The following is a 24938-nucleotide window of genomic DNA, read 5'->3' on the forward strand; positions in this document are numbered from 1 at the left end:
GAGTAATCCTCACGTGGCTTAACGTCTCTCTTACCCCACATCTTTTCTTTTCATTTGCTTGTTTAATCTTTTTGTATCTCAAAAGAGAGTGACTCAAGACACACTCTACATTAATCCCGTCCATTAACATAACAAAGACAACCCATTTCCAGATGGGATTATAACCATAGGGATAGAGGTTAGGATTTACAAAAACCCACTGCCTTTGAGTCCATTCCGACTCATAGCGACCCTATAGGTCAGAGTAGAACTGCCCTGTAGAGTTTCCAAGGGGTGCCTGGCGGATTTGAACTGCAGACCTTTTGGATTTACAACACATATTTTTGGGGGACACAATTCAGTCCATAACATTCCACCCTTTGACCCCCCAAAATTCATGTCCTTGCGACATATAAAACACATTCACCCTATCACATCTTCCCAAAAGTCAAAAATCAACTTCAAGTTCAAAATCTCATCTTCTGAATCATCTAAATGAAATATAGGTGAGACCTTAGGCATATTCCATCCTTGGGCAAAATTTCTTTTCCTCTGAGAGCCTAGAGAATATAGGTTATTTGCTTCCAAAATACAGTGGTGAAATAGGCACACATGTACAAATGATGTCGGGGTGGCGTCTGACCTTCTCTAATTTCACAAATGGGAAGGAGAATCAAGATCAACAGCCCAAGGCAGATTCCTATGAGGTGGAGATCAGTCATACCTCCTGTCTCCACCATCTTTACCAATTCTGACACCAACCCGCACTCCATGGCCCTCTCTCCTTTTCTGCTGACTTTGGTAAATTGTTGCAGTGGCCACACAGAACTCAAAGACCATACTCACAGTTAAGGAGTTTATTAGGGAAGTAACAGGATACAATTCAGGTTCAGGAACACTCAGGATACAGTTCTTCCATTGGGACAGCCTCTTTCCAGCCATGCCTACAGGCCACCCCTCTCTGGCCCCTTGGCCTCTGCCCTGCTTGGGTGTTAAAAAACTCTTTTAGCTCTCCCAATAAGTGCCTACAGGCACCTCACTCTGCCAGTAAGCCTTGGCCTGAAGGCACTCAGCTTTCTTGCTCTGTGGGCTGGGTCATCTCCTGATTCTGCTGCTGCTGTTTCTCTGCTGCTATTTCTCACCATTTTCTGTGTTACAGCTCTCTCTCTTTAGGTCTCCTGGCTCCAGAAGCTTCTCAATGCAGGGATCTCAGGCCCAAAAGACGTGCTCCACTCCTAGCTCTTCTTTCTTAGTGGTGGTGAGATCCTCTCCTCTTGCCTCTGGGATGGCTCATTTTAAGCCTACCAGGATGGCAAAACTGACCAATCCCTTTGTTAGGGTTCTATAGACCTTATTTGCATGGTCCCACCCCCACACGGGTATCATTAGCTTTATTTGCATTATTAGCAAGCTGTCCAATTCCCTTGGTGGGCCCCAATTACCTTATTTGCATAGTCCCACCCCGTTACTTGGATGGGAGTTACAAGACCCTGGCAAGAAGGCCATATAAAAGCAATCCATTACATTGCAACAAGGTATATATTTCCATTACGAATAGGCGAAATTGGAGGGAAAAAGGAGTGATAGGCGCCAAGAAAGCCCAAATCCCAGCAGAACAAATTACATTAGGTCTCAGATCTTGAAAATAATCCTCTGTACTCTGAGACCATCTGGCAACGGCCCCACCAGAATCTGGGTTTTGGCCATGCCCTTTGGATTCTGGGTGGAGGCCCCTCAGCCCTGGGCTTCAGCTCTGCCGTCCAGGTGCACCAGGATGGCAACTCTGCTTCCTTGGCTTGGCTGGCCCCATTCTCCTAGTCCATCTGAGTGGAGGCCCCACCCCCTTGATCCTGGCAGCCCCTGTTCTTCTGCCCTTGGGACATGGAAGCCTGCCACCTCAGCTTTGGGCTGTGGTCCCATCCCCCAGGATACCTTAATGGCAGCCCCACACTCTGGAACCAAGTTGGTGAAGATTTGACTCTTTGAAACCTAGGAGGCTGTGGCCCTACCGTTTGAGATCCAGGAGGTTATGGCCCCACCCTTTGAAACCAAGAAGGCCCTACTTTCCATGGATGGTTCTTTTCTTTTCTTGCAGGACGACAGATGTAGCTTCTTTGTCCCTTTCCTGCGTGTAGAACTCCAAGAAGAGACAGCATTCTCTCCACTCTTTCTCTGTCCCCTTTAGTCTAAGCTGATGGATTTTCTGCTGTGGTAATTGGTTAGATCCATCAGTCACAGGCTTAATCTGTTTAATAAAAGTTTCGTAGCCACATCCTTGGTGAAAACCCTAGGACATTTGTCCTTAGTTTGTACAACAGAATTTTCCAAATCTTTAAGTTTTTTTTTTTTTTTTTTCATTTCGCGCAGTTCATATTTAAGTCCATCTCTTTCCTCTCACATTTTACTATAAGCAGCAAGGAGAAACCACATGTCCCCTTTAAGATCTTACTTAGAAATCTTATCAGCCAGAAATTCAAGATCATCACAAGTTCCATCTTCCACCAAACATCTGAACATAATTCAGACAAGTTCTTTGCCACTGCTTAAAAAGTATCACCCTTCCTCCATTGTCCAATCACGTATTCATCATTTTCCTTTAAAGCCTCACCAGAAGCACATTTAATGTCTACATTTCCAGCAGCATTCTGTTGCTGGTGCTATATGTATTCTCTAAGATGACAGAGACTTTCTTTGTAACTCTCCTCACTTCCTTCTGAGCCTTCACCAGAATTGCCCTTGATGCCCATAGTTCTACCAACAGTCTCTTCAAGGCAATCTAGGCTTTTCCTATTAGGCACCTTAAAACTCTTCTGGCCTCAACCCATTACCTAATTCCAAAACTGCTTCCACATTTTTGGTGTCTGTTAGAGCAGCATCCCACTCTTCTGGTACCAAATTCTTAGTTATCTAGTGCTGCTGTAACAGAAATACCAGAAGTGAATGACTTTAACAAACAGAAATCTATTTTCTCACGATTTAGGAAGCTAGAAGTCTGAATTTAGAGCACCAGCTCTAGGGGAAAGCTTTCTCTCTCTGTAGGCTCTGGAGGAAGGTACTTATCTCTTCAGCTTCTGCTGCTTGGTTCTTTGGAGATCTGCATGTGTCTTGGCATCTATTTTACCCCATCTCTGCTTCTTTCACTTGCTTGTTTAGTCTGTTTTATATCTAAAAAGAGATTGACTCAAGACACAGCATACTCTAATCCTGCCTCATTAACATACCAAAGACAACCCATTTCAAAATGAGGTTATAACCACAGGCATAGAGGTTATGATTTACAACATGTATTTTTGGGGGACACAATTCAATCCATAATAGCACTTAAAAACAACAACAGTCTTTATGGGAGCTGATCACCAGGCCTTTACTCCCATGGAGCTGCTGGGTGGGTTTGAACCGCCAACCTTTCAGTTAGCAGCCAGGCGTTTAACCATTGCACCACCAGGGCTCTGACATATGTGTATATATGTGTGTACGTGTATGTATATATGTATATTAATACATATATGTGGGTATGTGTAGGAGCCCTGGTGGCACAGTGGTTAAGAGCTTGGCTGTTAACCAAAAGGCTGGCAATTCAAATCCATCAGCTGCTCCTTGGAAACCCTATGGGACCATTCTACTTTGTCTTATAGGGTCTCTATGAGTGAAAATCAAGTCGATTGCAATGGGTTTGGTTTTTTGGTGTATATATGGGGAGGGAGGGGGGAAGAGATGGATGTTTACTTTAAGGAAATGGCTCATGCAGTTGTGGGGGCTGGCAAGTCCCAAATCTGTGGGTCGGGGGTAGGCTAGAGACCTCTGTTGGCTCACAGGATTATGGGGCTGGCAAATCCAAAATTGCTGGTCAGGTTGCAGGCCAGAGACTTCTGCAGGCTTATGTCCCAAGATTGACAGGTCAGGTGACAAGAAGAGTGGAGGGCTGAGAGAAAAAGCTTTGCCAGAACATCCATTTATATTCTGGAGGCAGGCCACACCCATAAAGAAACTCTCCTTTCAACTCTTTGACTAATCACATCAGATCACATCATGGAAGGTGGTTACCAGTCCAGCGTCTGCCAAACTACTGATAATCATAACTTAGCCAAGTTGACACATAACATTAATCATCACATTCCTACCCCAGTGGAAAATCCCAGTTGTCTAGAGTACCCGCGGGGTGTCCTATTCCTTCTGCACTAGTGTGAGGAGAAGGTCGAGAGCCCCTAATGTGACAAGATGGAGCAAGCAGAAGAGGAGCAGGTTTTGAGGGAAATTGTATTAGGTTCTTTTCCCAAGGGTCCTTTTGAAATGTAGAGGTCTTTGTAGCATCATTCGTTTGTTCATGTCTTCATTTAGGCCAAATGAGCCAGCCAGGGCTGGTACAAGACACCCCTCTGCTCACCCTGACCTACGGGTACGTTCGTCCTCATCTCTTAGACTCCAAGGCCATGTCCTCTCAGAGCCGCCTGCCTGGGCTGCCCCAGCTCAAGTAGCCCCCAGAACACATCTGTCACCGTGTTGTGTATTCTTTTTTTTTTAGGTCAAATTTACATGACACAAAATTAACCGTTTTAAAGTGAACAATTCAGCGGCATTCAGCGCATTTACAGTGTTGTGCAACCACCACCTCTATTTAGTTCCAGAACTTTTTCTTCCTCCCAGAGAAACCCTAGTTACTCCTTCCCAACCCCTCAAACGACCAATCTGCCTTCTGTCTCTATGAATTTGTCTGTTCTGGACATTTTGTATCAACGGAATCATACAATATGTGGCCTTTAGTGCCTGACTTCTTTCACTGAGCACGTTTTTGAGGTTCACCCACGTGCATCAGTTCTGTATGTGGCTGAGTAATATTCTATTGTGTGGATGGACCACTTTGTACTTGTCCATTCATCTGTTGATGGACACTTGGGCTGTTTCCACCTTTTGGCTCTTGTGAATAACGCTGCTATGAACGTCAGGTTTCTGCTTGCATCCCTGCTTTCAGTCCCTATCGGTATATACCTAGGAGTGGAATTGCTGGGTCATGTGATTGTAATACATTCTTTTTTAATTAAAAAAAAATTTTATGTATTTTGTTGAGAACATACACAGCAAACATACACCAGTTCAACAATTTCTCCATGCACACTTCACTGACATGGATGACATTATTCGAGTTGTGCAGCCATTCTCATCTTTTTCTGTGTTGTTCCTCCCCTGTTAACATAAACTCACTGCCCCCTAAAATTCCTGTGTAATCCTTCGAGTTGCTTTTGTGAATTTGACCCCATATAGATAGTTCTTAAAAGAGCACAATGCTTAAGGCAGACATTTTTTACTAGTTAAGCTAAATTATTGTTTGGTTTTAAGACTCCAGGGGATATTTTTGGTTTAAGGTTTAAAGATTATCTCAGGGCAATAGTTTCGGGGGTTCACCCAGGGTTGTGGTATATTCTTGACCACGCTGATCACCTCCTAAAATTATTTGTTGTATTTACTTGTGTAAGTTCCATGTAAGTGGAGAGTATATATGTTTTGTGCTGTCTCGTACACCTAGAACACAGGCAGGCACATGTTTGGTCAGTATTGCAGGTGGGATGGAAGGTTAAGGAGGTAGTTGGATGATAGATGGCTGAAGAGATGTAAGGGGGGATGGGTAGATGGATGGAAAGATTGTTAGGGATGGAAGGGAGGATGAATGGGGATGGTTGGGGGATGGGGAATGGATGAAGGAATAGGTGGATGGATGGATGGATGGATGGATGGATGGATGGATGGATGGATGGATGGATGGATGGATGGATGGGTGGGTGGGTGGGTGGGTGGGTGGATGGATGGATGGATGGATGGATGGATGGATGGATGGATGGATGGATGGATGGGCGGGTGGATGGATGGGCGGGTGGGTGGATGGATGGATGGATGGATGGTGGGTTGGATGGGGGTTGGGTGAGCGAATGGTGAGAGGTTGGGAGATGGTAGATGGATGAGAGTGGATAGGGTTAGAAGGGAGAATGGATGGAGGATGGTTGGGAGATGGATGGAGGGATGAAAGAGGATGGACGGTGGGACAGGAATAGTCTCCTGTTCTCTGGGGCTTGCAGGCTGTTGGACCAAGGCCTCTGTTGGGATTAGACTGGGCCCCTACCTTCTCTGGGAGGCTTGGGCTGATGAGCGGAAGGCCTGTCCATGAGGCTGGTTCTCTGGCCTGCTGGGCAGTGCCTGCATCTGCCTTTTTGTCCCGTGAAGGCTCTGCTGTCTGGCCAAGGCCAGGGAGGCTCCTGTTCCCCCTTGGCCCTCTCAGCGACACCACCACAACTCCAGCAGCATCCCCAGGAGGGACTGTGCTCCCCTACGTCCCACCGCCTCCGGTGTTATATAACTTGTTTGTTCCAACTTCCCTTTTCTACAATCCAGAGGGAGAAAAAGTAAGAGAGAAGCCTATTCTCTTTCCCCTCTCGAGGGACCCACAAAACCCCGGCTGCTGAGTGGAGATGGCCATTAATGATGGCGCTGAGCCTTGGAGAGGACGCGGCTGCTGAGACTGGGGGCTTGCATAAGGAGGTGGGGTCCTTGCTGCAGGTCCACATCCACACAAAAGACACTTGTTCTCTAACAGCCGCCTCCCATCTCAGGCTGCGGGGAGGAGGCTGGTGTCCACACCGGCTGTCATGGGGGGAGGCGGAATTCTCCCAGGATTCGCATGCCCCAGCTAGAGTACCATGGCATGAGGTCCAGTGGCTGAGTTCCGGAGATTTCCAGAGTGTTCTGGAGGAGCTTTCTCGCCCGCGGCATTGTTTGCATCTTTTCAGACGTCAGGCCTTAGGCATCCTTGCTCCTCCGCCCATCATCTCTGAAGATTCTGGACATGGCCCAATCTCACCGAAACATGCCACTCCTGGGTGTGAGGTAGGAGTGGGGACATGCAGATGCCCTGTGGGCAGCCGGTGCTGGACTGCTGAGGTGTCTGCCAGGGCCTTCTGACCAGGATAGGTGGGCATGGCTTGTTTAGACTTTCTTAACAGCCCCCCTTTTCCCTCAGATTATCTCCCCCCAGGCCCTAAGTCTCCAGAAGAGTCCACTCCACCCCCTGCTGGGGAGACTAGGCTGGTGCAGCCTCCCAAGAAGGTTCTAGGTCCTTTGACCTTGTCCTCTTTTCAGCGGGAGAGAAGGGCCTGGTTTTGACCCTTCAGAGCCTGGACTTGACCTCTCTTAGGAAGTGTGGGAAGGGCTGGTGGGTGCCACATCTGGCCCACATGCCTCTGGGCTCTCCTTCCATCATGTGTGAGCAGGGCCAGGTGCCCAGGCCCAATCCCGGACCTGACGGGCACTTGCTAGGTGGCTGGTCCATCATGTCACTCTGCATGCTTCAGATCATCAACTGGGGATGGATGACTTGCTGCCTACCAGACAGGGTTATAGGTTGTGGGGGTGAACAGAGCCATGTGAAAATGGCACTTAGATTGGCGCCCGGCACATCATAGGTGCCGGAAGTCTCCGGAACTCAGCCACTGGACCTCATGCCCGAGGTATTCTAGCTGGGGTGTGCGAATCCTGGGAGAATTCTGCCTCCACCCATGACAGCCTGTGTGGACGCCAGCCTCCTCCCCGCAGCATGAGATGGGAGGGGGCTGCTAAAGAACAAGTGTATTTTGTGTGGATGTGGACCTGCAGCAAGGACCCCACCTCCTTACGCAAGCCCCTAGTCTCAGCATGTCAGAGGCTCGATGACGTGTCACTCCTGGCGGGGGGGAGGGCCACTGTCAGCGTCCTATCTCAGTGATGCGTCCATGAGAAGGGAGAGGATGTTAGTCGGAACCACTGGGAGGATGGTGGCTGTGAGGGAGGCGGTGGCAGGCTGTCAGAGGAGAGTGCAAAGTCTTCTCAGGGCTGTGTCTGGCTCAGTCACCTCGTGGCATCTGAGAGAGCAGAACCCAGAGCACAAGCTGGGCAGTCTTATGGCTGCCAGTTGGGAGCAGTTTGAATCTGGAGTGAGGAGCAGGTGCTGGGCTGGGGTGGGTCACGTTCAGGTCCTCATCTGCCCCCATGCAACTGAGCTACTCCCTGGGGTGGTGGTTGTGTGCGGGAGGGGAAGGCCGCCCGCTCCTGCACTCTGGGAAGATCCCATCCCGTGAGCTGCTGACGTCAGGCCACCCTGAAAACAGCCTCCCCGTGTGTGTGGTGTGGTCTCTCACAGCTGGCCCCTCTTCACCCAGTAGCATCGTCCCCTGGAATGGCCTTTTTGTTTCCGGTCTATCTTCTGGGGAAGAAAGTCTTGACATGTCTAAGCTATTGGCACCTGTCTCCAGGGAGCAGCCCAGCGTGGTCCCCCCTCCATTAATGGTGGGCTTCTTATTGCCAGTGGGGCTAGACCAAAGGGAACCACACTTTACAAAGTGAGGCTGGCCTTGCGCTCCTCACGGTGGGCTTGGGGACGTTTCAGATGTCTGAATGAAGGCCCTGGAGGGGAAGGAGGAGGAAGTGGAGGCCAGGAAGGACGGGGAGGGCTTTCCTGTGGTGTCCGGTGAGGCCTGGCGTTCCCAGCTCCTTCCCTATTGGTTGGGGTTTACTCAACACCTTTCTCTTCTGTCCAATGGTGGCTGTGCTCCTACTGGACTTTAGTCCTGGTGCCCCCTTGGCTGCAATGTTGCACCTCCAGCCATTTGCATGGTTCTTGTTAGAACTTGGCCACTGTATGTGTCCCCTGCCCCATTTGCTGCCCCTACAGTGTGTCCCCGCAGGCCCCTGTAGGATGTGCGTCCCTGAGGGCAGCCTTTCCTGGTGCTGGTTGCTGTAGGGGCCTGTGGTCCGACTAACAACCCAGGAAGCTCCCCACACACGGCCTGGCAAGGGGTCTGTGAGGGAGAGGATCCTCACGTCACTGACCTGGAAGGGTCTGGTTAGAACCAGCAGAAATTTCCAGATCTGTTGTCAGCCTGTGAACCCCAAGTACCGCTCTGGAGCACAGTCCAGTGCTGTGTGTTCGGGACGAGCATGCACAGCCGCGCCTCTGTCCAGCTGTCTGGCGCGGGGAGCGGAGCCCTTGGGCTCCCCACCGGCAGATCCACCCTCTCTGGTAGCTGGCCTGCAGCTGTGCGGAAGGACGAGCTCTCTTAACACTTGTTAAACCTGGGCCTGAGCCCCTTCCTCTCCCCACCCTCTTTCACGCCTCTCTGGAGAGGTCTGCACTGCGTTCCTGGGCGCTCCGGCGCTGAGTAGGCTGCACCACCCAGCACTCCCCTTGCAGAGCTGCTTTGGTGCCCGGCCGCCTGGATTCCAGACCCCTTGGTTCACCTGGGTGCATTGCCACCCTGCACATGGGAAATGCTGTGATTCAGGAGGAAGTGATCGGCACTACGGTGGGGCGGAGGGGACTGACTGGAGACCTTCCTGTGAGGGAACGGCTTCCGGAATTGAACGCACTCAGCCCGCCTGGATGAAGTCCTGGGGGGATCTCGGGGCTTTTAAAGGCCGCATGGGGGTTGCCCGAGGATCATGGCTGAAGATGTTTTCCAATGAAGACGCCACAAGTGTGAAATTCCGCAGGGTCAATGATGGAATGGAGCGGGAGTGGCCTGAGCCCGTATCCGGAGAGCTTTTCTCCACAGGATGAGAGAATGTGAGCAGCCCGCAGAAAGAAACATCAAGCAGAAGGACATGCGGTCATCCGGAACCTTCTGCCCCTGGAGCCGAGAGGGGGTCTCCCTGATGCGGGACTTAGGGGGCGGGTGAGGTAGTCCAAGGCAACACACATGAGGTGACCCCTCCCCCTCCGTGTTCACCTATGTCCTCTAAGTGGGAAACTTCCAGAACTGAAGCTGGAGTTGGAGCCGTGGGTTTTCACTGATAGTCTAGCCAGCCCTGAGAGGGCTCTTTTCCTTTTTTTCCCTCTTCCTGAGGACCTGCTTGTTCAGCCGGTGTAGCTCTGTCATGAGAGGGGGACCGAGGCTGCCTACCCGCCTGCCAGCTCGGGCAGAGGGGGCACAAATGTTTACTTCGCACGTGAGTCACTCTTACAAACGGTTGTTTTTTCCTTGCTGAGCCCGACGGTGGCGGCCGGCCGGCCCGCAGTTCCAGCCTGAGTCACGCTAACCAGGATTCAGCGATGAGAGCCACTGACCTTTGGCGTGGGTCGGAGTGCTGACCTTTCCCTGGGCGGTGTCGTGGAGGGCCCAGAGCCCGCGATCTCGTCAGAGGCAGGCAGGGCTAGGCTGGGTGTGGCTGCCGCCCACTCACTCTGGGAGGTGTCCCCAACCCCCCAGGAAGCTTGAGTGCAGAGGATAGAGAGACAGGCTAAAGCGTTGACACTACGGGCCGGCGGCCGGTCTGGAATGCTGTGGATGAAGCCCTGGACCTGAGGCGCCTGACTTCAAAGGCTCTTTTTGTTACAAGAGCCAGAAACTTGACTCCGTGTTTGTGGTTAGAAAACAAAAGTTCAACTTAAACAGATACGTGGACAGCAGTGTTCAGAGTAGCACTCTTCATAACAGCCAAGTGTGCCTCAGTGGATGAATGGATAAACACAATGTGGCCCATCCACACAATGGAATATTATTCTTCCGTGAGAAGGAATGAAGCTCTGATACATGCTACGACACGGATGAACCTCGAACACATAATGCTCAGTGAGAGAAGCCAGACCCAAAGGCCATAGTGTATGATTCCACTGTGTCCAGAACAGGCAAATCCATAGAGACAGAAAGTGGACTAGTGGTTGTCAGGAGGTGGACAGGGAGTGACTGTCAGTGGGTACGGGGTCTCCTCTTGGGGTGATGAGAATGTTCTGGAACTAGATAGAGGTGGTGGTTGCACAACATGGTGAATGAAGTTTATTGTTCACATAAACTTCACACAAGGAGAGTTCTAGTGTTAGGGATGTTGGGTTGTAGGGCTCAGTTCTGATGTCACTCTTGGGAGGGCACTGCCCACTGAGTGGCCCCAAACTCCATGCATTCTTCCAGCCCAGCACCCTAGGAAGGCGAGTTTTCCTCCTGGTGCCTCTAACAAAAGTTCAGGGGAAGGTTCTGACTGGATCAGTTGGACCATACCCTCATCCTGGGACCTGATTGGATCAGCTGGGCCACACCCCCATCCTCAGACCAGTCACCACAGTGGGGGTGTGGGGCACTCTGGTTGGCTGGGCTGGATCACATGTCCCCTTCAGCCCAGGGATGGAGTCTACCTGACCATCATCACTGGACTGGGAATGGAGGAGAGGAGCTTCCCTAAGGAAAATGGGGACCCTTGCCAGAAAGGGGACATTAGGTACTGCCAAAGCGAAGATGTTCACCGCAGGTCCCTTCCAAAAGCCGAGCCATGGGGTGAGCCTTGTGGTACCTGGCCCCTCCCTTCCTTGTCTTCCTAGGGACCTCCACTCCAGCCCCCTGAGCCGTCCTTCCTTGGCTGTGAGCAAGGCACTCTTGGAGAGCTGACCTTTGGGTGTGGGAGGGTGATGTGGCTCGTTCCTGCTGGGCCCTCCGATAGCCTCAGCTCCTAGCGTCCTGTTGCTGTCTGCAGGGACATACAGGCAAGAGCCAGGCGCATCATGAGGCAATAGTCCCAGAAAATGACCACCATGAGGCAGATGGAGCAGACGATGGCAGTCGGGGCATGTCCATGGGAGCTGGGCTACTCTTGGGGCGATGTCGAGTGGGTGCTGGTGTGGGCAAGGAGGGCGAGAGTGGTGGGAGGGAACAAGCATGACTCCGCCCCTGCTCCCTGCCTGGTGTACTTGCCCCCCACCGGTGGACACTTGCAGACCGTCCTAGGGGAGCGCCGATGGGCCTTTGCACTGATTTCCTGCTTTAGTTATTGCTGAGCATGTTGGAGAATAGGCAGTTTAGGGTGGGAGTGTGGAATAACCTCCCTAACTGCGGACACCCACAAAGAGAGCTCGGATTGGTGTCCCTCCCAGCCTTCTGTCTCTGTCTTTGTCTCCCCCAAACCCCAGGTCTCTGTCACCCTCTCTCTGGGTCTCTGTCCCCTTCTCTCTGGGTCTCTGTTCTTCTCTGGGCCTCTCTCCTCTCTCCCTGGGCTTCTGTCCTCTCTCTAGGTCTCTGTACCCCTCTTTCTGGGTCTCTGCTCCTCTCTCTCCGGGCCTCTGTCCTCTCTCTCTGGGTCTTTGTCTCCTCTCAAGGGTCCCGACAGTGCTTTCTGAGGACCCTTCTGTGCCTGTGATCTAGTCCTTGCCTGGGTGGAGGCTGGTGCGGTAGAGGCTCTCAGTTGTCCTTATGCCCCCACCCACCCCGAGGTGAGGGTCTTTCTGTCTGCGGCCCAGGCAAGCTGTGGCTGGCAGATAGCAGGCTGTGCTGCCGCGTTCCATGGGCCACACAGATAATCACCCAGAGTTGGCCTTGACAGCGGAGGTGCCCGCTGTGAAGGGAAGTGAGGGGGTTTGCTGTTGAACAGTACCTCAGAGGATGTTACTAGGGCCAAAGGCCCAGTATTGGGCTGCATATGGGGGGAAGGGCTGCACACCCCAAGCTTATGTTCCTATGGTGTTCTTTCTGTCCTACCCCCCCGCCCCACGTTCCATGAAGAGACTATTTCAGGGCCCCTGTCTTTTCCTGTAAGGCCAGGGCGCTGACCTCAGAAAGCATGGCCAGCAGCTGCATCTCCTCCCCTCGGGAGCACTCACTCACCTGGCAGGTACTCGTTCCCTGGCCCCCTCCCCCGGCCAGTCAGGTCTCACCTTGGGACTCCCCTCCCCTAGGAGCACTGTCCCCGCGGGTGTGACCCTGTGGTGCTGTGCATGCCCCCCCAGGTGTGGCCTGGATCCTCCAAAGAGATGCTGAGGTGAGTAGTTGACTCTGGAGAGAACCCCAGGAAGCACAAGAGAGAGGAGGGAAGGAGCCTGGGTAGGAGTGCCAGCTAAAAGCAGGTGATCCTGTGGGCAACAGACTCAGGCCTGGGTGGTAGGGTGACCTGCCACAGAGCAGCCCTCCGGTACAGCCCTGAGCTAGACAGAGCTGATCCTGGGTGAGGGGAGCATGGGTATGCGGGGAACTCTGCCTCTTAGGGGTCTGCCCAGACCTTGGGCACGGCCCCTGGGCGGGCAATGGGCGGCCCCCCAGAAAGGCCCTGACCCGGACCTGACGCATCGGCTCCGATGACTCACGTGTGGGGATGGTGATGGTGGCCGTCTGGAGGCTTGGGCCGCCGCCGCCTTCCTGGGAGCCAGCCCGTGCCGCCGCCCCCTGTCTGGGCGGCCTGAGTAATGGGTCGTCAGTCTGATGGCCGCAGGGCGGGGGGGGACTTAGTCATCGCTGGGCTCCCTGCCCTCCTGCCACCCCTGCCTGGCTGGCCGCCCTCTCTGTCTTTGTGTGGGGGACTCAGTCCCCTGTAGCTCCCCTATCCCCTGACTGGTCTCTGGGGGCAGTGGGGCCTGGGATATGAGTGTAGGGGAGTTGGGGGCCTCAGGAGCCTTTATCCCCTTGTAAAATGGGCCAGGTACTATGAGCATTTGCCAGGAAGTGAGAATCTGGCCTGGGAGGATGGAGCTGGGGTCAGGGAGGTGCTGTCACCCCATCCTGGTGCTGCCCCCCCCACCTCAGTACTGCCTGGACCATTGGCTCTTGGCCCCCACAGGGAGGTGTTAACTTCTGGGACTATGCAGCTGATACACATTGGAGCCAATGTGACCGCAGCAGGCTTCCGCCTCAGTACTCTGTGGAACTCTTCTGCCCCGCCCTGCAGCCCCTGGGGAGGCTCCCCACCAGCACCTACCCTGCAGCTGAGGCCCAGGGAGGCCCCACGACTGACAAATCTCCAGCTCCCTGAGCCTGGCCTGGCTGCAGAAACCCCTCCTGGCTGGTGCCTCCTCTTCCCTTCAGGGTTGTGGAAGCCCCTCTACTTGTTGCCACCTCCCTGTGTCCCCTTTTCCAAGACCTGTAAGGATAGTGGGGAAGGAGTGCAGGCTGTCCTGCCCTCTAGTCCGCAGAGGTGGTGCCCGCTCAGCTTTCAGGCTCTCCAGATGTGCTCCTTGCCCATTCAGGTGGTGTGGACAGCCTCAAACCCACACCCCCCTCCTCCAGGTCATGTGCCATGGGTCCTGTCCTAGGGACATGGTGCAAACAGCCTCTGTTCTCAGCAGTGGATTAGACCTTCTTACCCTCTCTGAAGGGCTATATGAGTGTTCTGGCGCTGCCGTAACAAAGGACCACCTAGTGGGTGACTCGAAACAGTAGGAATTTATTCTCCCACAGTGCTGGAGACAAGAAGTCCAAAATCAAGGTGTCAGCAGGGCTACTCTCCCTCTGGAGACTCTAGGGGAGGATCATTCCTTGTCTCTTCCAACTTCTGGTGGCTCCAGGCAGTCCTGAGCTTGTGGCCACATCACTCCAGTCTCTGCCTCCATCCTCATATGGCTGTCTTCTCTCTGTATCTGTGTCCAAATGTCCCTGTTCCTACAATAAGTATACCGGTCATTGCATTTAGGGCCCACCCTACTCCAGTGTAACCTCATCTTAACTAATTACATCTATAAAGGCCCTATTCCCAAATAAGGTCACACTCACAGGTTCTGGGTGGATGTAAATTTCAGGGGCCACCAGCTGTCTTACGCTGGATTCTCTAGAGAAGCAAAACCAGTGAAGCATCTATAACTATCCATCTATATATACATACATATATATATAAAGAGAAAGAGAGATCTATATATATATAGATGTGTGTGTGTGTGTATTTATATCAAGGAAATGGCTTTTGCATTTGTAGAGGCTGGGAAGTCCCAATTCTGTGGGTCAGGCTGGAGGCTTCTCCCAACTCATGCAGCTGCAGGGGTTGGTGAACCCAAGATCCAGACCGCGAAAGCTGACAAATCCCAAGATCGGAAGGCAAGGTGCTAGCTCAAGTCCCAAGGACCAGAGGTCAGATGAACCAGAGCCAACAGGATCTGGAGCGAGCAAAAGCCTGAGAGCCTTGCCAGAAAGTCTAGCTGTATTGGATGCAGGCTACACCCCCAAGGAAACTCCTTTTCAACTGATTGGCTGCTCACGGCAGATCCCATCATGAAGGTGACCACATTATATCAGATTTCATCATAGAGGTGATTACGTTATTATGTGACTGCCAAACTACATCATAACTACCAAACCACTGAGAATCATGGCCCAGCCAAACTGACATACAACCTTAATGATCACACCATCCAGCCCAGTCCATCTTATGTCCATCTTTAGCCCCTGGAATTGATACTGTAGTGAAGGCCTTCCTGCCGTCTCGCATACACCTGAGTGTGTCTTCAACAAGCCCCATATGTATCAAATTGGTGGGTCAAGGACGAGCCTTTAGAGTATTACAAGATTGGCCACACTGCCTCTAAAGGCTGTCCCACTTCACCCCCACGAGAATGAGGGTGAGTGTCCGCCCTTCCCCTCCTGTGTGCCCTGGGTAGCTGGCAACTGCCAGAGAGAGAAGTGAGCTGGTGCCTCTTACCATGAGGGTGGTTGACCCTCAGGTGTCTTGGGGTGATTGTGTTTCCTGTGAACACCCAATCCACACCCTGTGTACACTTCTCAATGAAGCTGTTGGCTTTGTATTGATTTCTTAGTGCTCTTTACATATTGAAGTGTGCAGTCCATATTTGTCTAGGACTGAGTGGCCCTGTGATGAAGTTGCCCCGAATGTAAAACTTTTTCTTCTTGTGAAAACTTACACATGAATGCCTGCCCCAGAGGGCTCAGAGAAAGCCCTGGATATCTTCCTTTCCTGCCTGCAGTCCCTGCAGAACAGGAGAATGAGGCTGACAGAAAGCAAAACGGCAGAGGCAGTGGGGCCTGTGCACAGTGTCTGTAGGGCTGGGGCCGGACGTCCAGGCAAGGCTGGCTGATGTACTTGGCATCTTCTCCCTGTGTGTGGCTCCGCCCATGTTCCTGGGCATCAGTGGGAGGGGAATGCAGTGGCTTGTATGGTGACTGTGAAAGCATTCAGACCCTACCAGGCCTTGCTGCTGCCCAGGCCAGCTCAAGGCTGGGGAAGGGAGGGAGTCAGTGGCCTTCCCGGGCTAGAGACTTGTCTCCCAGGAGAGGCCACAGGTTCTGTTGGCAGTCTTGTGACATCCGAGTCCTCCTGGTCCTGACTGATGCTGAGAAAACCAGCCCGAGAGTCAAGAGTGTGTCTGGCCAAGCAGGTGGGTGCTGCCTTAAGCCTAGGCCTGCCTTTGTTCTGCGTGCACTCCACTGCCTACCCACCTCCACCAGGCTCTGGGCCTGTCAGGACTCCTCACAGTTCAGACACTCTCCGCAGAAGCCAGCCCCGTGGTGTGACTGTGGGAAGGACCTGACCATGGCCCCATGTACCACACCTGGGCCCCCCAGCCTTGTGCAAATCTGAGGGCTGTGAGCAGAGCCGCCAGGGGACCCCAAGTTCCCCGCTGCCATGCCCCATCTGGGATGTACACAGGCCCCTGCCTTCACTCCCCCCAGACCCCTGGTCTTGGCTCCGGTGGTACCCCTGTCTCTGCCCTCCTCACCTGGCAGGCCTCAGTGAAGCACCACTGAATGAAGGAATGAGTGAATGGTGAATGACCAAATGGCCAGGGGTGAGAGATCCCATGTTGGACCCTGAGCATGCCCCCCCAGCATCCCCTGTCCCCTGTGCTGCTGTCCCCAAGGCCCTGCGTGCAGCCCCGCCCCCAGGAGCCTGCCTACAGCCAGGGGATGCCCAGCCATGCTGGGGAAGCAGCCTGGGTGTCTGGGTGTTGTCATCCAGGGTAACTGGTAGTGCCGGTGAGCCCTGGAGCCCTGCATGGGGACCTGGGTGAACCTGGGGGTTCTTGTGACAAATGGTGCCTCATTGTGGCCTCCTGCCCCCATGCAGGAGTTCTGGGAGTCTCTTTGCAGCCTGAGCGTCTGTGACTCAATGGTACTCTCCTTGAGATCCTCAGAACATGGAGTTGGTCATAGGGATGGAGTGGACAGTGGGGGAAGACTCAAGCTATAGGGACAGGCGAGGGTCAGCTGGTTGCACTGCTGCACCAGCAGCTCTGTGCCTGGGAATGAGAAGGGGTGCATGGGAGGGTCCCCTACATCTGTCAGGGGAGAGGCCACTTGGACCAGGTCAGAGCCTCAGGGCCCTCCTGCGCCCACCTGCCCAGAGCCGGACCTCCTACCTCCCTGTGTCTGACTGCTGTCTGTGGCTGGCTCGCCCTGGGACCTGCGCAAGTGCAGCTGCTGGTTGGCAGCAGCTCGCAATTGAGCACCAGCTGTGTGCCCGGTGACGCCAGCCCTCACGCCCGGCATGACTTTGTGCTGGGAGCAGTGGCGGCCAGGGTGCCCTCCCCCTGCCTTCCTGGAATGGCTAGTACCCACATTCCTGGCCCTCGTTGTGGGTGGGCATTGGGCCCAGGGACTGGAAGCTGCGTTCCAGAGGCTGGGGCCTAGGGGGAGCAGAATGCTGGGGGGCTTGGCGGGGGGTGACAGGGTGCCCTGTAGCGTGGGGTGCAGCTGGGGGAGGTCTGGGGGCAGTTCTGACCCAGTGTCCCCCTCCTGACTTGTTCTGAGGATGAAATGATATGTTATAGCCTCTTAAACTCCTCATTCATCAATTCGTTCAGCAAAACAGTGAAGGGGTGAAAGGGCTGGGCCACAGAGACCTTGCCCTGCCAGGGCGCTGGGGGCTATAGTAGGGATCTTTTTTTTCCTGTAATTTTTTTTTTTTGGTGATAAAATATACATCACATAAAATGTACATTTTAGCCATTTTTAAGCATATAATTCAGTGGCATTAAGTACATTCACAATGTTGTGCAACTATCACTACTATTTAATTCCAGAACATTCCAGAAAGCGCCTCATGCCCAATAGTAGTCAGTCTCCATTTCCGTTCCCCCAGCTCCTGACAACCACTAAATTACTTTCTGTCTCTGTATTTGCCTATTCTAGAAATTTCATTTAAGTGGGATCATATAGTATTTGTTCTTTTGTGTCTGACTTATTTCACTCAGTATCACGTTTTCAAGGTTCATCCACATTGTAGTGTATTTCAGTGCTTCATTGCTTTTCGTGGCTGAGTAGTAGTCCATCGTGTGGATGGACCACACTGCTTGTCCATCATCTGTTCATGGACACTTGGATTGTTTCCACCCCTCTCCTTTTTAAAACTTTACTTTTCGCACTGAAACTGCCTTTGCCTCTCAAGTCTTCACATTGGAGGTACAGGAACCTGCTTCACACGTTACCCCTAGTGAGCTGCCCCTAGGGGTGCACCTACCCTCTTAGGGCTGACACCCCTCCCAATCCTATTGGCCTTACAGCTTGCTGCACCCCTGTCCCTGCAGGAGTCCCAGGGGCCTGGAGTGGTCTCTGTCCAACCTCTTTCCTGGCCCCTGCCCCCATGGCCAGGCAGCCACCCAGCATGCCCAGATCCAGACTCTTCCAGAAACCCTAAGTGGAACTATGATCATCACGGCTGCCCTCCCTAGGCTTTGCTCTGTTCTGCTCGATGATGGATACTTGAGGGGCATGGGTGTCGGGAGCTGGGGCCCCTCGGATGACCTGCGCCTACCCAGGCAACAGGCTGGGCTGCCTCCTCCTATTCCCATCCTCCTTCCTGCCCTTGTGGTCAACACTGCCTGGGGGCCTGCTGCTTACCTCCCAGCCCCAGCTGCCACATGCCCCCTGCAGGGACTGTTTGCCTCTTGTCTCCCAGTTTCCAGGCTGGGAGCCGCGGCAGAGCGCAGTGGCCCCAGGTCTTGCCCCTGGATCTCCGGTGGTACCAGTGAGCTCACCTATAGTGGGGCAATATCAGGGCCTACAAGCCTGCCAGGGTCCCACTTGGCAAGACAGGCCAGGTGGGGGGCGAGGGTGAGCCCTCCAAGCCACAGGGAGAGTTACCTGGGGACCCCACCCTGACTACTGCCTCCCACCCACTCTGCAGCATGGCCAACAAGAACGGGGCCCTCAAGTGCACCTTCTCGGCGCCCGGCCACAGTGCTGACCTCCTGCAGGGCCTTGCTGCGCTGCGTGCCCAGGGTCAGCTGCTTGACGTGGCCCTCACCGTCAACACTGAGGTTTTCCATGCACACAAGGTGGTCCTGGCCGCCTGCAGTGACTACTTCAGGTGAGCAGGGCTGTGGGCGGGCCCCTGGCATCCTAGGTAGGAGAAGCCCAGGTCTGTGTGTGAAACCTGCACCTGTCCCTGGGCTTGCACTTTCTCAAAGCATTGCACAGATGTGTCTGGGGGTGGAGCTGATCCAAGGGTATCCCCTTAGCAGCCTCTGCCCCGGTTTGGAGCTGAGGGTATGGCTTTATTTGATCCCTGCTGTGTGCCAGGGTGGGCCTAGGTCTTGGGAGCCCAGCAGAGAATGACAGGAACCCCTACCCCAATTTCAAGCAGAATCCCCCCCATATCAGAGGGGACGGTGGGGGACTGACAGGCTCCCTGAGCCACAGCCACTCCCAGTCTCCCCGCCCAGGGCCTATGCATGGACGTCCCCTGTAACCCTGTGGGGAATGCTTCCCCTGTCTGACAGGCAAGGCCTGGGGTGAGCAGTCTGTTTGTGGCCTGGAGCTGGACTGGGACCTTCTCCTCACCAATGGGGCTGTCATGGGGCCAGGGATACTTTACTTGTGTGTGGTGGTCCAATGTGTGGGGGGCCTCCCAGCCTAGTGACCCGGCCAGAGCCCCTGTCCTGGGTGATTTTCCCCACAGAGTCCCGGTGTGCCCAGCTTTGCCCCTTGCTGCCACTCAAGGATCAGTGAGGCCCCTGGGGAGGCATGGATCTATTTTTACTCTGGATTTGGGGAAGGGGAGGCTGAGCCAAGCCAAAAGTGCCCTTCACACTCGTCCGTGGTGCTCTGAGCCAGCCGTACCTTAAAAGGCAACACTCTCTGTGCCGCTGGGCATCTTCGTCCTGGGTGAAAACAGCGGGTATTGGAGGACAGGGAGTGGCCACAGGGGGCTGGCAGGCGAGAGGACATGGGATGGTTGTGGGACTGGATCTGGGATGACTGAGCCCACCTGGCGCCCTGGAACGTGGACGCTGATGTCCGTCGGATGGTGGCTTATGTATCACATGTGGAGAGTAGAAGCAGCTACTGTCCTGGGATGGGGCCTTGACCTGTATCAGCTCCTGGGCCTCCCAGCTCTGGGCAAGGCTGCTGTTCCCCCTCCCGCTGGTGGGAAGCTGTGCCTGCCTGGTGGCTCTGTAGGTGGAACCTCATGCTGCCCGGAGGACTGGGCCACATCCTTTCCTTGTGCCCATTGGCCCAGTGAGCTCACACCAGCTCTGACTCCCAGAGCAGGAGTACGAGAGAACGAGATGAGGTCCCATAGTGGGCAGGGCGGGGATGCAGCTGAGGGCTTCCCAAGCTGTGTGTGGGGGGTTCCTTGGCAGCCCAGGCCTCTCTAGAGGCCGCAGTGACCCCTGGGGGCCCTCAGCCACTGGAGAAGCGGGAGGGGGACCTCTCCATCCCCATGTGACAGCCCAGGAAGTCAGGGCCCCCCCAGGCCGCAGGCCAGCGGGGATTGTGCCTGGAGCTTCAAGAGCCGTGGTCACCCAGTGGGGTCTGACTCCCAAGCGTCCCACCAGGGGGTATTCATGGGGTGGTGTCCAGGTGGGCTAGGGGCCCGTCACTGGGGCCAGAGAGGTATGGGTTCCTCATGTGTGCCATGTGTGGCGCCTCCGCAGTCCCTTTGAGTGGACCCCTGGGTGGGCACAGGGCCACTGCAGCTTATCCCTGGCTGCCCTGAGCTAGACAGGCCCCTTGATGCGGCACCCCCAACTTAATGACCAGCAGGGAGGGGCCATGTGAGGGTCAGAACGGAAGTCACTGTTCCTAGAAGGGAAGGTAATCAGCGGGGGATGGATTGAAAAGTGCCCTTTTCTTTTCTTTCCCCTTCCCCTTCCCTTTCTTTCCTATATTCCCTGCATGTGCTAACAAGCCCTCCCCCTCTCCTGGCCGCCCAGTACCCATGTGTGTGTCTCCTCTGCAGGGCCATGTTCACTGGTGGCATGCGGGAGACAGGTCAGGCAGTGGTGGAGCTGAAAGGCGTGTCAGCGCGTGGGCTGCGGCACATTGTAGACTTCGCCTACAGTGCGGAGGTAACACTGGACCTGGACTGCGTGCAGGACGTGCTGGGCGCAGCTGTGTTCCTGCAGATGCTGCCAGTGGTGGAGCTGTGTGAGGAGTTCCTCAAGGCGGCCATGAGCGTGGAGACCTGCCTACACATCGGCCACATGGCTACCGCCTTCAGCCTCGCCTCACTGCGTGCCTCGGTGGATGCCTTTACCTTCCGGCACTTCCTGCAGATCTCCCAGGAAGAGGACTTCTTGCACCTGCCACTCGAGCGCCTTGTCTTCTTTCTGCAGAGCAACCGGCTGCAGAGCTGTGCCGAGATTGACCTGTTCCACGCCGCTGTGCGCTGGCTGCAGCACGACCCTGCCCGTCGGCTGCGTGCCAGCCAGGTGCTATGCCATGTGCGCTTCCCACTGATGCAGCCGTCAGAGCTGGTGGACAGTGTGCAGACGCTGGACCTCATGGTAGAGGACGCGCTGTGCCGCCGCTACCTACTTGAGGCCTTCAACTACCAGGTGCTGCCCTTCAGGCAGCACGAGATGCAGTCACCGCGCACGGTGGTGCGCTCAGATGTGCCCTCACTGCTGACCTTTGGTGGCACGCCCTACACCGATCATGACCGCGCTGTCAGTGCTAAGGTATACCTGCTGCCTGAGCCAGGCGCCCGCCAGTTCCGCGAGCTGGCTGAAATGGAGGTGGGCTGCAGCCACACCTGCGTTGCCGTGCTGGACAACTTTGTGTATGTGGCAGGTGGCCAGCATCTACAGTACCGCAGCGGTGAGGGTGCTGTGGATGCCTGCTACCGCTACGACCCACACCTCAACCAGTGGCTGCGGCTGCAGGCCATGCAGGAGAGTCGCATCCAGTTCCAGCTGAACGTGCTGGGGGGCCTGGTCTACGCCACAGGTGGTCGCAACCGTGCCGGCAGCCTGGCTTCTGTGGAGCGCTACTGCCCACGCCGCAACGAATGGGGCTACGCTTGCTCACTCAAACGGCGCACCTGGGGCCATGCGGGTGCAGTGGCGGGAGGCCGGCTCTACGTGTCGGGGGGCTACGGCATCTCAGTGGAGGACAAGAAGGCACTGCACTGCTATGACCCGGTGGCTGACCAGTGGGAGGCACGTGCACCCATGAGTGAGCCGCGTGTGCTACATGCCATGGTGGGTGCTGGCGGGCGGCTGTACGCGCTGGGTGGCCGCATGGACCACGTGGACCGCTGCTTTGATGTCCTGGCGGTTGAGTACTATGTGCCCGAGGCCGACCAGTGGACCAGTGTCAGTCCCATGCGGGCTGGCCAGTCAGAGGCCGGCTGCTGCCTGCTTGAGCGCAAGATCTACGTGGTGGGCGGCTACAACTGGCGCCTCAACAACGTGACAGGGCTTGTGCAGGTCTACAACACCGAGACTGATGAGTGGGAGCGCGATCTGCACTTCCCAGAGTCCTTTGCCGGTGTTGCCTGCGCCACTGTCCTGCTGCCCCGTGCTGCCACTGCTCGTAGGTAGCGCTGGGGACACCCTTGTGCCCCCGGGGTCCTGCCAGCAGACCCTACAAGCGGTGAAGCTGTTTTCTACTCTCACTGTGTCCTAGGCCATGGGGAGCTGGTGGTCTCCCCAGGGGAGCGGTGGCTGCGTACTGCCTCCCTGCTGCCTCTTCCTCCCCCGGTGGCCATGGCCTCATGGACTCTCAGATGTTGAAGCCAAAGTCCATGGTATGCAGCCCGCCACCCCCCCAAAAGTTCTTGTGTGCATGTGTTTTTAAAATAAACTGAACCCAAACCTTCAGAACACACAGGCGTCCAGGGGCACCGAGAGGCTGCTTGGAGCCCCCAGGTACAAGGGGAGGAGGTAATGGGAGCACATTCCTGCCCAGCCCCCACCTCGGCTGTGTTTTTCCAAGTGCTGGGCCTGCCTTTTTTGAGGGCCAGTGGGGCTCTGACAGGTCCCTGCCCTGCCCTGGCTCTGCCCAGGGTTCACTCCCTGCTTTCAGAAGAAAAGACAGCAGCTCTCAGGGACTCTCAGAGGCCAGCCGTGCAGAGTTGGTGTCGAAACCTCTCGACCTTTTAAAAACTTTTTAAGAAGTGGATAGTGCTGTCTTATGAATGGGATTTGTATTCTCTGGGGGCAGCTCAAGCTGTCTCTGGAGCTGCTCATGCGGGATGGATGCCAGCTCCCTGCGACCCGCCTGCGTGTACGGAGTTAACCTCATACCTCTGTAGACATCGTCGCCTAATAATTTCCACTTATTGAATAAAAATGTTACAGGGAGGAGGTTGAGCCGGACGGTGCTGAGCTCATGCGGTTTGTGTGATTGGCCACAGATTGTGCGGTCCCAGTGCGTATGCTTGGGGGCCAGGGGGGCTCCTTTACCCCCCTAAAAGCTGGGTGGGAGTGGGGAGGGTGGCCTCTGGCTTAGGGGCATCTGGAAGCTACGGGGGTGGGGTAAGTCTTGGGGGGAGAGCAGGCAACCTTCCTCACCACCCCCCCCAGCCCTGCAGGCGCTGTATTCTTGGGCCCAGGGTGCGGGCTTCTCCCCAGAGGCTGCATGGGGCAGGCCTTCAAGGGAGCATAAATCATTATCCTCCATATGGACCCAGAGCTCCTCAAGAGCCCCCAGCCTCTGCTTTTATGACCCTCCTTCCTAACCGACTGAGGAACACACTGCCCACTGGGTGCGTGTCAGAGCCAAGTCTGTGTAAGGACACAGACAGCCTTCCAGGAGGCCAAGGGGCAGGTCTGGTACTCCTGAGCCAAGGCCATCGGGTGAGGCCAAGCAGGCAGGGTGCTGAATAGGAATTTGGTTAGAAGAGGCCAGAGCCCATGCTGCCAGGGGCATCAGAACACAAGCAGAGGTCCCTGGGGACTTACCAGAATGCTCCAGTGCCTCCTTACCACCCAGCAACCTCCAACCTGAGCTCCCCCAAAGAGAACCTTCTTCTGCTGGAGGCACGGCCCCCTCGGGGGGTGGGGAGCAGCCTCTGCCAGCTGCAAGTCCCCCCAGATCAGCTCACACCTCGGAACATCTTGTCCCCAATGAGCTGGCAGGGGGCGGGGGCGGGGCGGGGGCAGGGCGCGGCCGTATCTAATCGGCTCGATTGTGCAGAACTGTCTGGGCTGGTGCATGGAATGTTCTCGGGGGCCCCCTGCCCCTCCCTCGCACCCACCCCCCCGGAAGAAAGGAAAATTATTTTTCGTATTGTAAACTTTAAACACGAAAAAGCTGTTTTTAATTTAGCAGAAACTGGCTTGAATCTTCACGTTGTGAACGTTTGTGTCCTTCAGAGAAGGGAGAAACATGAAAACATGCATGCTCGACGCACATAGACCTGCATCCACACATTATGATGTGCACACGGTTGCATGTACACGTGTGACGCCTGCACACCTGCACTCATACATTGTCATGTACAGGCACACGCTTACTTGTGCATGCACACATGAATATGCTCACTCACACACATGCGCTCGCTCACACTCACAAAAACAAGCACATGCATGCACACACTTGCATGCACACCTGCACCTACGTATTGTAACATGCACATGTGCACATAAACACATGTACTTACACACAAGCTCATAAACGAACACACACAAGCTCACACACAATATACTCACACACGCACACATGCACACAAACAAGCTTATATGCACACAACTTCACATGCACACGTGAACACACACTCATGCACACACTTGGGCACATTTACAAACACTCTTGTCCACACCTACACAAATCTTGAACATAAACACACATACGTAAACATGCATATTCACTCATGCTCACACACACATGCACACAAGCTTACACCCATCTTCCCCTCACCCAGGCTGGCTGTCTCACTGGCCCACCTTATCATGGCACCTTGGAAGCCCTGGCCCCTCACCTCTCCGAGCCCTTGCCTCCCTGCCTGCTGCGTGTGGGATGAGCTCTCCAGGCCAGGAGGGCCGTCCGCTTCCAGATGTGATGCTTCCTCCCTGT

The 24938-nt window shown here is 54.7% G+C and overlaps 2 protein-coding genes across 3 annotated transcripts in view; one reads left to right on the top strand and one right to left on the bottom strand.

Moving 5' to 3' along the window:
* KLHL26 (kelch like family member 26) overlaps window positions 1-23227 on the top strand; it is a 33361-nt gene extending 10134 nt beyond the window's left edge. Inside the window, exons 2-3 of one of the 2 annotated variants that reach the window (XM_049877473.1) lie at window positions 18820-19002; window positions 20878-23227. In XM_049877473.1, the coding sequence (XP_049733430.1) occupies window positions 18820-19002; window positions 20878-22462 (1768 nt within the window). In that variant the 3' untranslated portion in view covers window positions 22463-23227. The remainder of the gene's footprint in view (window positions 1-18819; window positions 19003-20877) is intronic. The other variant, XM_049877474.1, reaches the window with a different exon arrangement.
* Window positions 1-24938, bottom strand: part of FKBP8 (FKBP prolyl isomerase 8) — a 281109-nt gene that overhangs the window by 81139 nt on the left and 175032 nt on the right. The window lies entirely within an intron of this gene.

Source organism: Elephas maximus, chromosome 3 (assembly GCF_024166365.1).
Source record: "Elephas maximus indicus isolate mEleMax1 chromosome 3, mEleMax1 primary haplotype, whole genome shotgun sequence".
Classification (NCBI taxonomy): Eukaryota; Metazoa; Chordata; class Mammalia; order Proboscidea; family Elephantidae; genus Elephas; species Elephas maximus.